The sequence below is a fragment of the Medicago sativa genome, chromosome 5, assembly GCF_051527215.1.
Source record: "Medicago sativa cultivar Bolivia chromosome 5, Bolivia_mono, whole genome shotgun sequence".
In the NCBI taxonomy this organism is placed as follows: domain Eukaryota; kingdom Viridiplantae; phylum Streptophyta; class Magnoliopsida; order Fabales; family Fabaceae; genus Medicago; species Medicago sativa.
Window position 1 is genome coordinate 55153110 of NC_140753.1, and position 16633 is coordinate 55169742.

The 16633-nt window shown below is 35.7% G+C and overlaps 1 protein-coding gene and 1 pseudogene across 17 annotated transcripts; both read right to left on the minus strand.

Moving 5' to 3' along the window:
* Positions 1-1533: 1533 nt before the first annotated feature.
* Positions 1534-5716, minus strand: LOC146923183 (serine/arginine-rich splicing factor SC35-like). Of its 6 annotated transcripts, none has more exons than XR_015012756.1 (10): positions 5543-5716; positions 5360-5438; positions 5193-5272; positions 4858-4924; positions 4298-4369; positions 3403-3615; positions 3097-3310; positions 2850-2988; positions 2383-2584; positions 1534-1985 (listed from the first exon to the last, which is right to left on the minus strand). XR_015012756.1 is itself a non-coding variant. In XM_085715891.1 (8 exons), the coding sequence occupies exons 1-8, from the start codon at positions 5616-5618 to the stop codon at positions 2983-2985; spliced, it is 807 nt and encodes a 268-aa protein (XP_085572017.1). In that variant the 5' UTR covers positions 5619-5716; the 3' UTR covers positions 2776-2982. The 6 variants fall into 6 exon arrangements, 1 of the variants encoding a protein (XP_085572017.1); XR_015012755.1 differs by having other exon boundaries at positions 2138-2584; XR_015012754.1 differs by having other exon boundaries at positions 2079-2584.
* Positions 5717-8352: 2636 nt separating this feature from the next.
* LOC146923184 (putative disease resistance protein RGA3 pseudogene) lies at positions 8353-16060 on the minus strand (annotated as a pseudogene). 11 transcript variants are annotated; one of them, XR_015012751.1, is made up of 13 exons: positions 12857-16060; positions 12691-12758; positions 12454-12573; positions 11747-11835; positions 10742-10803; positions 10594-10659; positions 10420-10490; positions 9954-10059; positions 9755-9854; positions 9489-9646; positions 9336-9400; positions 9083-9248; positions 8353-8991 (listed from the first exon to the last, which is right to left on the minus strand). The product of XR_015012751.1 is annotated as a putative disease resistance protein RGA3 pseudogene, transcript variant X10 (transcript). The 11 variants fall into 11 exon arrangements; XR_015012752.1 differs by lacking the exon at positions 9954-10059; XR_015012742.1 differs by having other exon boundaries at positions 8353-9248.
* Positions 16061-16633: the final 573 nt, after the last annotated feature.

The following is a 16633-nucleotide window of genomic DNA, read 5'->3' on the forward strand; positions in this document are numbered from 1 at the left end:
CGACCCCACTTAATGGGATAAGGCGTTGTTGTTGTTGTATAAAGTAACCTCGTCGATTGATTAGATTATGTAGGAAAACTATGCAGTCAACACTTGACAATTATATCTCATTCTTAGAAGTCATTATTGCTCTCCACCTTTGCAAACTCTTTTCATTACCAAGCCAACTGTTGAACCTTCACAAACACTATAGAAGGTCGGTTATAATACATTGACCCCTCAGTCTGACCTACCTTGAAGACTATGAAGACTACTTATCCAATCTTCGATGTTCCCTTCAACACCACCTTTCTCTTCTCATATAAATGTCAAACTCTCTAATCATTATAGACAATATATATGTTCTCCGCATTAATGCATGAACTCCAAATTATAACCACCTGGTATAATTTAAGAATATTTGAGAAACATATATAGTAGTTCATGAGACCTACGATCATTGAGCTGTTGTTCCTCATCTAGGTGGTCAACATCAAATTGGCTGCATTTTAGGTGAATTTTCGGAACATTTTCAAGGTTAATGGAAGCTTTGGTGATATAAGAGATCAAACCTTCAACTAAAGGCGGCACAAAACTAGTAGGCAATGGCTTGCACTTCTCATAGTAATCAAAACTACAGCTATCCTAATTCACTTATGCATTACGATGTAGAGAACTAGAGATTGTTTAAGTTCTCCACTAAACAATGAATGATTAATCTGTTTTATGAAGTATACCTTCGGGCTGGAGGCTGGAGGACTTGGTTCGTACTTCGTTTACTTAAAACAAATTATTTTAATCTTAAGCAAGCTTTGAGATAGTGGTGCCTAAGTTTTCCACGGCCGTTCCAAATTATGGATTCAAGCAATCACAGATCAGTTCTCTATCTTCACCATGGTATTATGATATTGGGTTCTACCTTGTTCATCTTATTACTTACTATCAGTGAAGATGCTATCATTAAAGCCTTACCCCTTTCCTAGCATAAGGAAAACCTTGGTAGTTAGTTATCGACTGTCATGATTAGTTGAGGAAAAACTTGGTTATTTACCGTCATGGGCAGTTAACTATTATTCATCTCGTTGTAGTAACTTGTCCAACCATTGACCTTGATCAGGTCGATCCACACTATAAGCTTTATAACACTGATTCGATCTATTGCATGGACTTGATTGTCTTCGAGAGTAATATCTAACTCAACAAGGACCCATGGCTATCATTACATACCCTTACACAACTCAGCTCATCCATCTAATATATTAACCTATTTACTGCAAAACCGTCACTGATCATCCTGATCCTGGAATCAAATAGCTATAATAAATAATGGAGCCCAATATCGATGAAATCCAGAGCAGTTCCAGTTCCTCCAATATTAATGGCACATGATTATAAATGGGAAACTAAAATCTAGTCCACTTGGCACTAAAAGGTAGCATAATGGCAAACCCCAGCTTGGCACTCTGGTTTGGTTAGCCTGTGGTTATTATTAGTTATAAACAATTAATCCTATTTTAGACAGATGACAATAGCCGCTCTCAAACAACCAATTCATAAGCCGAACAAAACCTTCAATATCTCTAAAACTTTGCTTGTTTAATTCAGTTGCATTACAATAACGACACCACAATATCGTAATAAGGAACACAATGTTAGGTAACAAGTGACGAGCAATACAAAAATAAAAATACTATGCCATACAAATGAATGAACGAATGATCAAAGACGAAACTACGAAAACCAACCACGACCTTAATAGTGAAAAGAATTCTGGCAGGCAGCTTTGGAATCAACAGAAACCAGCAACACAGCTAGACAACCATCATCAGTATCAACTACCAACAGCTAATAACATTGCAAACCCAACCCCGGCAATAAGGGCAGCAACGGTCCGCTACACTAATTTGTTAACTCTTCAAATTACTCACGAACACATTCATATTAAAGATGGATCAGCAACCACCTCACAGCTACAGTCATGGATCAGTGCTACAACAACCATCTCACTACATCAAGTAGCAGATATTATAAACTTGAAAAGGTCAATGTTAAACAAGTATCCAGTAAAATACCCTATAAAATATACTTTATTATTTTACCATTGACCCCTTCACTGTGATTTGAAACAGCACACCAACAAACTAGGGTTCGTACTTACTTAGTACCACAGTTTATGTTTGGTATCTGCGTCTCTGAATCAACAAATGACAGGTCCAACTCCTACTCCTATGAGGCATCAGCCAAATTACAAAATACGTTCAACTTGTGTCGATCACGGCATCAAGAATTCGCCTCAAGACATTTTATTCGACGAAGACCAATCACGCGTTACCAGATCAAAAAACAGAATGCTCAGAACACGTGTGGGACTTAATAAAATAGAAAGTGAACAAAAAAGCTTACCGAAAATCAGATCATTTGTGAAAAAATCAAGTCAACTAAGTGTCTTTCTAACCAGCAAAGTGATAAAACAATCAGTCCTAATATCAGCGCTCTTGCAACCGTCACCAAACTCACGAACAATCATCAATGACACAGACACAGCATCAACGGCAACAATGTCAACATTCGCCTATCAGGCCCCCATCACTTTTCCCGATCATAACTATAAAACCCAATAAGTTGTTAATTATAAATTAACTGAGCTTTAACTAGATCACAACCACCCTGCTTATAACAACGGAAATGGAAATGCAGAAAAAGAGGGATAAATGCATGCAAACACGATAGAATAAAGCTACAAAAGCAAAGTTCCTCATACTAAAATATTAACCTAGCAACTACAAGGTCCAAAAGTTACCAACTCTAAAGTAGACATGATATAGGTCAAAATATGTTTAATATTCAAACCCAAGGAAGTCTGGTCCTACCAAACTGCACTTAGATCAAAAAACCTTCAATGACTTTGATAAGACCATTCACATTGACAAATCATCCAATATTATCAACACAGCAACAGGTACAGTAGTCAAGGCATCTCTGGAATACTTCATGAAAAACAGCTCATTCCTGAAAAATGTAAATAGAATTGAATAGTCAACAAAAGTTAAAAAATACCTTTTGATATCGAAAATGACTTTTTGTTTGATTTTTAAAACCAAGAATAACATTACATACATCACCGTTTGAATTTCGAGAAGGGCTTCGGGAAGCTTCAGGACGGCCTCGTGGAGAGACACTGCGAGAAGTAGGAGATCTTCCATCACGGCTACGAGTATCAGGACTTTCGCGACGTGGACTAGGACTAGGACTAGGACTTTTCTTAGGAGAAATACTCTTCTTAGGAGAAGGGCTCCTTTTTGGACTAGGACTGTGTCTTGCAGGGGAGCGGCTGTGGAGAATAACAAACAAAAGGCTCCAATAAGAATAATTATGATGGTAGAAAGTCAAAACTGAAAAGGCCAAGTATCAATGAATGAAGACCTGTCTACTGATCTGCTTCTGCTTCTACTACGACGCTCATCATCATAGCGCCCCCTTCCACGGCGCTTGTAATCAGGACTGGCACTACGGCTTCTGCTTCGGCGAACCGAGTCCCTGTCTCTCCCACCACGGTACCTATCACGTTCATACCTATCATAACTTCTACTGCGACTTCTCCTCCTGTAACCCTTGTCTCTGTAATCATCGTGATGCCTACAAACAGTTGGACATTAGTCGATGAAATATTCTATCAAATTCAATCAACAACGTGGAAACACCACTGCGTAAAAGAAATACATTTTAATAACCATAAGAAAACTTCAAAATGAACACATAGGATCTCTTGAGCACATCAACCAGTAGATATTTTGAATGCTAACTACCGTCAATTACAATAACAGATAAGAAATAAAGCATTCACAAAGTCAGCTCAAGGACAATAACAAAGACAAACAAAAGTACAGCATTGGGTCTCTGCTATAAGGATGGCGACAGCCACCTTGATCTATGCTGCAAGGAATTTCCATTTAGACAAGTTAACATGCTTAAACTGAAAAGGTCACATCATCCCCTCCTTAAGGTGCAAAATTAAAATGCATAATACATCTTGATTGAACATCAAATAAACTGTAAACAACTGTATTTCGGCTATTAAATTAAATGGTCACTCCAAGCATAAAAACAAAGGCTAAGAAATTGCATTTAATTAGAAATATCACATTCAACTTATCACGGGCAGTCAAAAGCCAACAGATATCATCCTGCTTGTAGTATAAAAACAAAAAGCAATGCCAAAATGGTAATTTCAAAGCTCTCCAGACACAATAGAAGACACTAAAACTTCTACTACCACAACACTCTGGAAACAGCAAGGACATTAAGAAGTGGTACGCACCTTCTCCTGCTGGGACTGCGGCTCCTTGAGCTCTTTGATCTCGGGGATGTTTCAATAATCCTTCCTTTGTGACTGTAAATTGAAGAAACTAACTTAGATACGTACAAGTGCATGAGAATAAAAAGAACAAGCCGTGAGGAAAATAAAAACCAGCTAGCATCCACTATGAGTATGCAATTGAATTACAATATGAAAAGCTATTGTGTTCAAACATAGGGTCTGTCTAGATTGACTTATTTGAGCTTATTGACAGCCATAAGCATTTGTGACATTATTTTGGAGAACTTATGAAAACAGCTTATTTCCATAAGCTCTCCAGGATAGCTAATAAAAACAGCTTATAGATTGATTATACAAAAACAATTTACTTTATTGTATGCTATAAGTTGCAAATTAAGTTGTTTATCCAAACAGGGCCATAATCTATTCAACAAGGTCAAGGTTACTCAGTTTTCCCAAAATATATAAACAACAGTATATAGAAAATCAAGCTAAATTCTTCAAATTTGACATGACACAACCATTATAACAGAAACTAAAAAATAAACGATAGAACTTACATTCTCTCAGCATTAGGGCCATACTTTGCAAACTGGACAGTTATTTCACGACCATCAACCATTCTTCCTGAAAAAATAATCATTTCAAATTCCATATGAAATAAAAATTGAAATGAAAGGCCTAAGCTGTTTTCAGCTTATTTTCATAACTTCTCCAATATAGCTTACGAAAACAGCTTATAGCTTATACCAAATTAATAGAATTTCATATCATCTTTTGTCACAAAAAAAAAATAGATAGCTTATACATAAGCGCTCATAATAATAAGTGCAATAAGGTGCTTATCCAAACAGGGCCTAAGAGGAACCAATAATAACAAAATGAAGAAACATACCATCGAGCCTATCAACAGCCTTTGAAGCTTCATCAGCATACTTATAACGAACAAAAGCGAATCCCCTCGATTCACCGGTCCTTAAAAACAATAGAAAAATTCAGCAAATGAAAGAAATAGATTAATTGATAAATAAAAAGGGAAATTGAAACAGAATTGAACAGTACCTTCGATCTCTCGGGATGAAAATGTCAACAACTTTGCCGTATTTGTCGAACAGAGGAAATAGATCATCAGCGGTTGTACCTGAAGGAAACAACAATGTATGGTGTTGAATTGATGTTGCGAGAAACAATTGAATTGAAAATTAGAGAGAGAGAGAGAGAGAGAGAGAGAGAGAGAGAGATTACGGAAAGTGATGTTGAGAACGAGGAGAGAGTAGGTGTCAGCGATGTCTGGAGGACCTTGTCTTCCGAAGTGCGACATGGTTGCTTGATTCACAATTGAAATTCGCCGAGAGAGAAGAAGAAAAGAAGAAAGAAGAAGAGAAAGGTGACAAGTAAGTAAATAAGGGTTTTTGGTGTGGATCGCTGGAACCAAAGAAGGTTCGTGAATTATCTAGTAGTATTTCTTTCTTCTTTTGCTAATTTTCTTTTTTTACAAATACACGCAAAAATATTTGTTTATATAATAATTTGTTTTGCTTCAAAAAAATATATAATAATTTGTTTATTGTTTATATATAATAATGCAAAAAACTTTTTTAAAATAAAAAAAAGGTTGAATATGTTTTTGATCCTTAAAAATATTTTTTATTTTAGTATCTCTAAAGTTTTCTTTAAGATCAACGATCAAAGTTTGGTTATGATATGTTATGATTGGTCTAATAAAAAGGAGATGAAAGGAAAAGAAAAGAGAGGAATTTAATTTCAATTATGTACACACGCACACACCAGCATTCAAACAAGCAGTTTTCATTTACCTGCTTTTTTTATTGTCTTGATGCGTATAAATTATTAACAGTAGTTTTTAAGAATTTTTAATATATTAGTGCAGGCATATATGTAAGTTAGTCTTCTCTATTTGGCAAATTCTGACGCTGCCCAATTTATCATTTGATACTGGAAATTAATTTGTGGATGTGGAAGGAGGACCGTTCAAGAGTTTACACAGTAAGTTCAGCGTATAGAAAATTAATGAGAAAAACTGGTAATATGGTGGAGGAAATTGGTTAGAAGTTATGGTAATAATGTCTGTTTGGCAAGTTTTATAGAATACTGAATACCTACTAAAGTAAATTTATGTAATAGAGGGATCTTAAGTAGTGAAGCTCAACTTTGTATTGGTGGGTGTGGTATGGAAGAAACAGTTCAACATTTATTTTTTGAGTGTCTTCTTTTCTCTATGATTTGGAACTTCATGGGGTTAATTTGAGGTGGTATAGTTTTGAAGGAGAAAACATTAACTCTTTGGTTTGCCTGCAATAATTGTCAACGTGGAAGGCAAGGAACTTGCTCTTGGAAGATATTGTTTGACAGGTAAAAATTTTGTCATGGAATTGGCTTCGAACAAAAGGTTTCCATAACTCAATGAATTTTGAATCCCTTGACTTGTTTCGAGTGTAGGTTGTAATGAAATAGGGAATACTGGAATATCATGAAGATATTGCTGCACTCTTGAGAATAAAATTTGGAATGGAATTTAGCAATATTTAGTTTCAGTTGAATTTTAACTTTAACACTGGTAGTCCAGGCCTCAGTTAGGTGTGTGTTTTGTGACCAAGTGGGAGAAACGGCGGCACATCTTTACCTTCATTGCAATATGATCTTCAAGGTTTGGGCAATGGTGTGTGGGTGGTTAGAGATTAATTTTATTACACCTCAATCTTTGTTTCAACTTTTTGAATGTTGGAGTGGGGAGATTGGGAAGAAAAGGCTTTGCAAAGACTATTGGATGGTTTGGCATGCTGTCCTATGGACGATTTGGAAAGCGCGAAACGATAGGATTTTTAACGATCTTGTGAAAGATGGAGGAGAAATTGTTGATGAGATTAAGGTGCTCTCTTGGAATTTGGCGCAGTCAAGATTAAAGAGTCCTCATTGCCTCTATTACGAGTGGTGTTTAAAGGTCTACTGAGAAAGCTGGGGTAGTTTTAGAGGTGTTTGGGACTTTTGGTGTGGCTTGTGGGGCAGTTCAGCAGTGTTTTTTGCTGCTGATATGGTGTTTTTAGGCTGCTGTTTTTTCTGGTTTGGCATCTGTTTTGTGGGGCGGTTCAGCAGCGTTTTTCTGCTGCTGCTACTATATTTTTAGGCTGCTGTTTTTTCTGGTTTGGTATCGGTTTTGTGGGGCGGTTCAGCAGCGTTTTTCAGCTACTGCTACTGTGTTTTTAGGCTGCTGTTTTTCCGGCTTTGGTGGCTGTTTTGGGGTAACCGATCAGTTTTGGGCCCTGTGTATTTTTGGCGTTTTGCTGCCCTCCTCTTTGTACATCTTGTATAATTTGGTGTGTTAATATATATAAGCTGTTTCAAAAAAAAAAAACAGTGGTAGTCTACTAGCTTGGTGGTATATGCTAAGATACAACTGAAACTCAAAGGATAAAAAATGTGATTGCTTGATTTACAAACTCAAACTGAGATATCTTATAGGTGGTGTCAGTATGAAAGGGTCCAGAATTGGTTGAATTTTTAAACGTAGAGCTTGGTCTAATAGCAATATGAGGCATGGTCTGGTACAGCAGTTTCTCAGTGCAGTCAGATCGGTTTTGGCACTGTCTGTATTTCAAAAACTGTTGTGGGTATGAAAATGTGGTGTCGCCTGTTGTAATTTCATATGATGTTGTGGAATCAGTTTGCCTATTTGGTCGAGTTGAAGCTGCTGAGTTGGAAGCAACCTGCATAACTATGCAGGTGGGGTGGCTTTTTATTGTTTAGACTTTGTGGTAGTAGGAGACATATTTTTAAGGTTTTCTCAATGTTGGTTGTTTTGGTGTTAAACCAAAGTAAAGTTTCTGCTTTAGCAATGTAATGGTTTCTTTTTAGATAATGTTGTCATACTTTGTACTTAGATTAAATCTTTTTATATATTTCGCTTTTTTTTTTAAAAAAAAAAAAAACACACTAAACTTTAGTGCACCTCTAGGATTAGAACTCAATCCCTTTCATCTATCAGTAAGGTTTCTACAATACAAGACATTACTAGCTATAGTAAGCGCAAGATGATATTACTTGCAAATAGAACAACAAAAACTGATCTCATAAAAAGAGAAGCATGGAATGACTGGAGTAACAAATATACTTGTTTTAATCAACAAGCTATCTGCATTCTGCTCCTTGTTACATTTACTTATAATTCAATGTTCTACATTTCACAATAACAAAGCTCATTAAATTGCATGTAAGGAAATTGCAATATGAGTGGTAAATATGTATATCAAAAAAATTTATGAAGAAGAGGGGACTAGATCAATGAATAATAACATTCATACTACAAATCTTAGCTAAGTAGATTTCCTCATCCTCAAGGCCGACGAAAAAAACTTCATTCCATGTTTTTTTTGGTAGCCAGCAGAAACATCACAATGTGTTTTATTCATGACTTTGAAAGATCTGCCGTTAATGCAGTATCAGCAAAAATGACAGATTGAAGTTTCAAATAAAAGCAGAATAGTGCAGCATTTTGGAGGAGCTCAATCAACTATTGGGGAAGTTCGGAATCATACAAACGTTCATTGCAGCTGAAAACTGCACAGGGCTCTTGCTTTCTGGACTTAACTTGATCAATCAACTGCCTTCGAAACTCATAATCGGAATGTCGGAGCTTCTCACAGAGGTCAGCAACGTCCATTCATTCCACAACATATCTAACACAAACATATGGAAATAACATTGCGTGTCTCAAATTTGCATTATGAAATACAATGGCACCTTTCTAAAGAACAGATGTATTCACACCTAGCTTGTAGCTTGAACAAAGAGTTTTTATTGCTAACATTAAGCTCAGCATCACATTGCAACCTTTGGTAAGCAACAATGGCAAATACAGGGACCCAATTCTCACGATATTTACCAACAAAACGAGAATCATAATATAGGTGGCTTGTGAGAAAGCAATTGATTCCTGCAGAGTGAAATTTAAATTAGTAACTAATATTCGAAGAAACATTACAGGATAAGATGATACAGGGAAGAAATAAAACTAGTCTACCTCTTCTCACATTCTTCATGGCATTCATCTAACAACCTCTCTACAACTAGAGTAGCATTTTCTGGCTGAGTATAAGAAGAAATATAATTTTATAAGACATTTAAGATTGACATAAAAAGATTCAAAATGAGTGAATACCACTGAAAAAATCACCTTTCAAAGCAACAAATCATGTTGATAGTACAGACAGAATGTGGATCTGGAAGCTTGACCTTCATTATAAAGTTCTTTGTTTTCTCAATAAAACTTTGATTCCAAGTCACAAGCTCTACTAATTAATTTGTTCAGCTTTAGCAGCCGTTTCAATGTACCTGAAGTGAATAACAGGATCCTCACTAAAAATTGCAAAATCAAAAGCCAAAATTATAAAAACTAAAAAAATAATACAGGTTCGTGTAGAGAAATAACTTAAGAAATACCTGGAGCTTAAATATGCACCCAAGAAAAAGTATAAACCTTCGTATTAGTTGAATTGGAGAAAGAACTTGATGCATGCATCAACACCCAACTGCTCTGAATCTGCATGTACCAGTAAAATTCTTTTAAAATAGCCGAATAAGTAGTATAATTGGAAAAGAAAAATCTTGTGGAAACAACATACGGGCCATAATACATTACCCTGCACAATTAATTGAAAATTTCCTCTAAGGGTGAACAATGAAAGATCTTTCATGTACTCCGGTGCTCATTCATTGGAATGAGTTCCAACAAATTCAACAAAGGCCTGAAAATCACCCCATATTGTGAATACATCATTTTTTGAATGAAAATCCATTCAATTGACCACTTGAGATCCAAACATGTGGCTCAATGGCATGTGTATTCACGATTTCATATTTGATATCACTCAATGTTCTACTTTCAACAATAACAAAGTTCATTAACTTGAATATAATGAACTCGCAATATGAGTGGTGACTAGAGTAATGAATATTCAAAACCATCTACAGTCAAAATTCTAATTTCAATCTAATCATTTAAATCATTACATACCAACCAGTACATTTAAAGTGAAGTATTTGAAGTGAATATCAGGATCAGGAACAAAAACAGATAACTTTGATTCCCATGTCACATGCTCTACCTCATTAGTTTGTCCAGTTTTAGAAGCTGCTTCAATGTTGAAGTGAATATCATCGAAATGAAGCCATGAACCTGTAGAGCCCCAATGGCAGCAAGCCTCGTCACAAAATATGCAATGATAAATTTATTGAACTGATAACAAATAAGAAAATGAAATAAAATAATCAAAACTTACCTCTGAAGACAAAAGAGAAACCAACATAAATAGGAGACCATAGTGAAAAAACAGGAGTGGCATTTCCTGCAAAAAGAGTACAAGAGATTGTTATTGCACTGTGATAAACACAATCAAAATAAAGATGGATGGAGATTAGAGAGCCTACCAGTTTAGTCGGAAATGTGAAAAGCCAGAAGCAGAAACACCAATATCTTTGCTTCTTGATTCCTATAGAACATAAAAGCAACACCAACATCACCAAAAGTCTAAGTTCGGAATATGTGCTATCTTGTTCCAGTCCTCCCCTGTTCCATCCTTGCATTACTCCGACAAGGAATTTGTTGTATCATCTTTGTCTACTTCCTCTCCTTTCATGCCAATTTTATTTTTCCCTAGCTCATCATTTGTGGTTTCCTTGGGAGTTTCTTCACTTTCACTGTCTTCTTTGGAGACTCATTGTTTAGGCCTGTCATTATTTTCCTTACCTGTATGACAAAAATCCATTCATTTGCTTTATCAAATTTTATCACAAATCTATAGTAGAATCTTTTATTTCATTTTCCACAAGGATGATTTTTTAATATATTTTGTGAAAAAATGATTTGTGAGGGTAAACAACATTATTAAGTGCTGAAACAACATTATTATTACTTTGCTGAAGAATGCAACACAAAGAAAGCCTACTAGTTGTTCTATATGTATTTCAAAATAAATCAGCTTGAGAAGACAAAAATGCATGTAAAATTATTCAAATGCTTAATCATTTGAAAGAGAAACCCACTAAGATCTGAACTTTGCTTACCTTGAAAACAACTCTAACTGGCAAAGATCTATCAGAACATTAGAACATTACCATTTTCTTCATTTTGGTTATATTTTGGGCATATTCTGATTGATCATATGGTTTTAACTAAATTCTCAACAAAATTCTGACTCAAAGCCATAAGAAAGGAAATTCTCAACAAAATTCTGACTCAAAGCCATAAGAAAGGAAATTCTCAACTAAATTTCTCCTAAAGGATCACCTAAAATCAGTACTAAGAAATTATACTTATTAGTCCACTCGGCATGAACTAAGGTTCTAATTAAAAAGTGTGGCTATCAGTCATTAATGGTTAACGTCGTAAAAACAAATCAAAACATTTCATAGAACTATAAAAGGGACATATACCTTTGGAAAACATTGAAAACCTCCACCCCTTGCATTTAGCAAGGCCAAGTAGAGAACTCAATCAGGAACCATTACTGCTATCATAGATCCTGTTTCAATAGGCAAACATAATTAAAATTAAACACAAACAAATAAACTTAACCTAACCAAATCTCAGAACAAACCATCTGAACTTTATGTAAATCAAAAGCTCACTAAAAAATAAAATAAAAGCACACACGCAAAATAATAACCCATTGAGTGCCCAAAAACATGAGCCTTTTTCCAACCTAAATGATCCAACAAATTAATTGCATCCTTTGCCGTGATCTTTGTTTTGCATCTTTTCTCTCTTATCTTTGTTTTGCACCCAATAATCATTTATATGTTCTTACATTTATATGTATGATGTTCAGACTTCAAATATCGATATGACACTGACCCATGTAATTACGTTCAAACACTTTCATTTTAACAAATTATTATCAAAATTAACAAATTATCATTCAAATTAACGTAGCACCAACACTACATATTGATGACATGTTTAATGTTCAGATACTGATATGACACCAACCCTATAATTACATTCAAAAACTTTCATTTCTTCAAACTATTATCAAAATTAAGCAAAGAGGAACCCAAACAATATACAATTCAAATAAAATATCTAAAACAAATAAATAAAAAAGACCCAAAAAAAACTTAAGAATAAAAATGGAGAAAACCTTGATGATCAGAGTTGCTAATGGGCACGGAGCTCTGACCCACGCCCCCACTATCAAAATCGCAATCCTCGATACCACCACCGGACTCATTGTCACCTCCTCCACTCCAAAAGACGTTCTCTTCATCATTAGGTACGTTTGTTACGGTTAATCCCTTGTGTGTTGAAGGCAATCCTAACCATTCAAATCAATCTCCACAAAATCATTAAAATTAAAAAAAAACATGAAGAAAATTACCTGAATTAGAACATTTATCCTTCTTAGGTTGAACAGTAAAATATCTTTCATGTACTCTGGATCTCTTCCTGCGGAATGGGTTCCAAAGATGTCGACAATGAGAATAAAAATAAAGATTTTTGAGCAGTTGAAATCCAAACATAAGAATGGGAAATAGAGATCTTACCGGTAAAATTGAATTTTGCGATGGTGATTGAGGCAGATAAGGGTAAACGTCTCTGCTTCTTCATTCTATTAAATATATTTTCTTGGAATATGAGCTATCTTGTCCCAATCCTCCCCTGTTCCCTCTTTGCATCGTTCCTTTAATGTTGGGCAATTATAAATATTCAAAAGCTCAAGAGAAGTGAGGTGTCGAATACCCTCCGGCAAGCATCGCAATCCTTTACACTTACTAAGATATAGAGTTCGAAGGGATTGAAGACCTTCCCAAATTTGCTCTGGTAAGGACTCCAACTCATTACAATCAGAGATCCGCAGATCCGTCAAAGCTGGGTTAAAGGGTTCATTTGGTAACTCCTTCAGTTTTGGGAAATATTCTACGTCCAGAGATTGAAGAGAAGTAAGGTTTTTGAACATCCCCTCTGGGAAGGATGTTATTATTCCTTCACCGTTAACTAGCCGAAGCTGAGTAAGACCACGGAAGGTAGAGATTGACCTCAGTAACTCATTGTTACATCCCAAAACATAGAGGAATTTAAGAGATGGAAGACATGGCAGTCCAAGTTTAGGGCAATGGGAGATCCACAACTTAGAAAGACAAGGAAACATCTCCCCTCTTTCCACTTTCAATAACCCCTCTATGTTTGGTAGGAATTTTAATTCGAGTACCTCCAGAGATGGGAAAACCCTCACCTCCATACCATCCTGAGATTCATCATCATCCAAGTATTTCAGATTATCCATACAATCTAATCTCAGTTTTTTTAGAGATGGTAGTTTACCAAGTAACGGAAGCCGCACAATTTTGTTGCAATTCACAAGTTTAAAAGAAATTAAATTACTAAGAATAATTATCCAACTTGGTAATGATAATCCTTCATAGTAATTTATTTCCAAGCACTTGAGATTTGAGTGAGGTTGAAGCTCTTCAAGTACTTGCTCAGCACTAGTAATAGTTGGGGGCTTGTTGGGCGACCATGACAAGCATAATTTATGAAGGTCTTTTTTACCCCTCAAACTAGCCGCTTGAGCTTCAGATAAACTGCCAACATCTTCTAATCTTTCGATACTCAGTTTTCCTCCGAGGTTTAGATCACATAACTCTGTCAAGCTATTCCCTTTCTCTAAACTAACAATGTACACACTTAATGTTCTTAGACAACTTAATTTTCCAATGTTAGGAAACATTCGAGACAAAGATCCACATCCTTCAATGACTATATGTCTAAGATTTTGTAAACAAGTCAAGCCTTTCGGAAGACAACTCAGTTTATTGCAATATTTTATTTTCAATATTTCGAGTTTTTTTAGGTTGCAAATTGAATCAGGCAACTTTTCTATGTCAAGAGAACGAAGTTCCAAATACCTTAAATGAATTAAACACTCTGGTGATAATACCTGGGACGTGCATAAAACCCGAAGAGAACGGTTTAATGGGAAGTGATCATGTTTTTTTGGGAAATCATTCTCCAAGTCAAACAATGTTCGCAAGGATTCAACTTTTTTAAAGGCACCCTCATCGAATGATAACAAATTATCGGAGTTAAAACTTATGTGGTGTGTGCTTTTTGTCAAACTAGTCATGTTTGCATTCTCCAAACACATACATTCTTGCCCCATTAATGATTGAGCGAGATCATGGACAAGATCATGCATCTTGAAAGAAATGTCTCCAGAATATTCATCCATCTTGCTATCTTGAAAGAATGATTTTTGGTACAATTCCTTCCAAACCATGTTTCCAACATCTTCAACGTCCAAATTACCCATAGATGAAATAAATCCATTAGCCATCCAAAGTTGAATCAATTCTTCTTTCAGGATTTCTCTATCCTTCGGAAATATAGCGCAAAAAGAGAAACATTGCTTTAGGGTTGGTGTTAAATAAAAGTAACTCAACCTCAAAGCAAGCAAAATAGAATTTTCTTGTGGTAAAGCCCAAAGCTCACTGTCTTTAATATCAAGCCATTCCTTTTCTTCATTCCTTGAGCTCATCAAACCTCCCAATGCTTTTGCTGCAAGAGGCAATCCATTACATTTCTTTACAATCTCCTTTCCTATTTCCACAAGCTTTGTATGCTCTTCTCTGAAATATCCAAATGCATATTCTTTGAACAACAACCAACATTCACTATCAGAGAGACCAGACAAAGAGTGAGCTTGGCATGTTCCCATGATTGTTGCAACAACTTTATCACGGGTGGACACTAAAATGGAACTACCTTTTGATCCACACGACAACACAGACTTCAAATGATTCCACTTATCATGTGTTAGTCCAGATTCCAATTGTTGGGTTTTGTTCCACACATCATCCAAAACGAGCAAATATTTTTTACCTTGCAGCACTTCTTGCACCTTTCTTTCCATTACATCTAATTCGAAGTCAGCACACTTCTCTCTTGTGATAGATTCTATAATGGAACACAAAATCCTCTTGACAGAGAAAGTCTCAGAAACACAAACCCAAATATTTTTGTCAAAATTGCCACTCACCCTAACATCATTGTAGACCAATTGAACGAGAGTTGTTTTTCCAATACCACCTAAACCAACAATGGGATAGACATAAAGGAAGTCAGAGTCCTTCGCTTGGGTGAGAAGAAACTCAACAATCTTTTCTTTATCATCTTCTCGTCCAAATATTTTTGGTTCAGCAATAGTGGAGCTGGTTTGACGCCATTCAGCTACTTCATTTGAGCTTTCCTTAACAATAGTACCCTCCTGTAGAAAAAACTTGTTCTTACTATCAGCAATATCATCCAACTTCCTTGTAATCTCTTTCAACCTATTGCCGATCTCACGGCGAAACATGATGTTCTTTGGTTTGAAAGAGGTTGATCCTCTAAGTTGACCAGACTTGATTGCACACTCATCAAGGATATCATCGAGCACATAAACAGCATCTTTGAGTTGTTGCAGCCATACCTTAATAGAGTGGTTTGTGACTTGTTTCTTTTCAGCATCTTCAAGAACAGCCTTGATCAAATCTAAGGTGGTTGATAGTTTTTCAGCCTTTGACTTGATTCCAGAAATGGTAGAAAATTCATTTTGAAGGAGAGACATCAAATTTTCAAACACAACTCCGAGTAAAGCGTCAGCCATTTTTTGTGAAAACAAAGAGTTGGAAAGATAAGAAAATGAAAAATTTGTTTGGATGAAATGAGTGCTGAACTATAAGCAGGAGACCTTTGAGAATAAATGCAATGAGAGTAGCAAGCCAGCAAGTAGGTTCTCAATAATTGTGAGCAAACGTTCACGTGGGACGCACATTTTCAACCACAAATTTAATAATTTATGCAACTTGCAAGGGTCCATTTTATTTTATTTGTCTCTTGGTTTTCACACTTGAACTACTTTAACCAATAAGATGTGGCCGACAGAATAATGATCTTTGGGAAAAGTTTATGAATCGAGTCCCTACATTTTACTATTTATTTATGGATTTGTCTATTGCACATGTTAAGGTAACTAAGAGCAGTAACTTTTCATTGAAAACCAACAAATATTTATTCAAAAGCTACATATTTATTGTAAAAAACACAAGTTCCAATTCAAAGTTGCTACTTTAAACTTCTTATCATGTGCAAATTTGCACATGATAGAAAACCCCTTTATTTATTGCGTGCTTTCAGATGTTTAAAGAATGACAAATGTTAACTTGTGTCCTCTAGGCACATGTTAAGGAATTTATTGTCACGACCCGAAATTCACAATCGTGACCGGCGCACGAACTAGAACATTCTAGTCCGGCAAGCCTATTGACGACACTTGACAACTA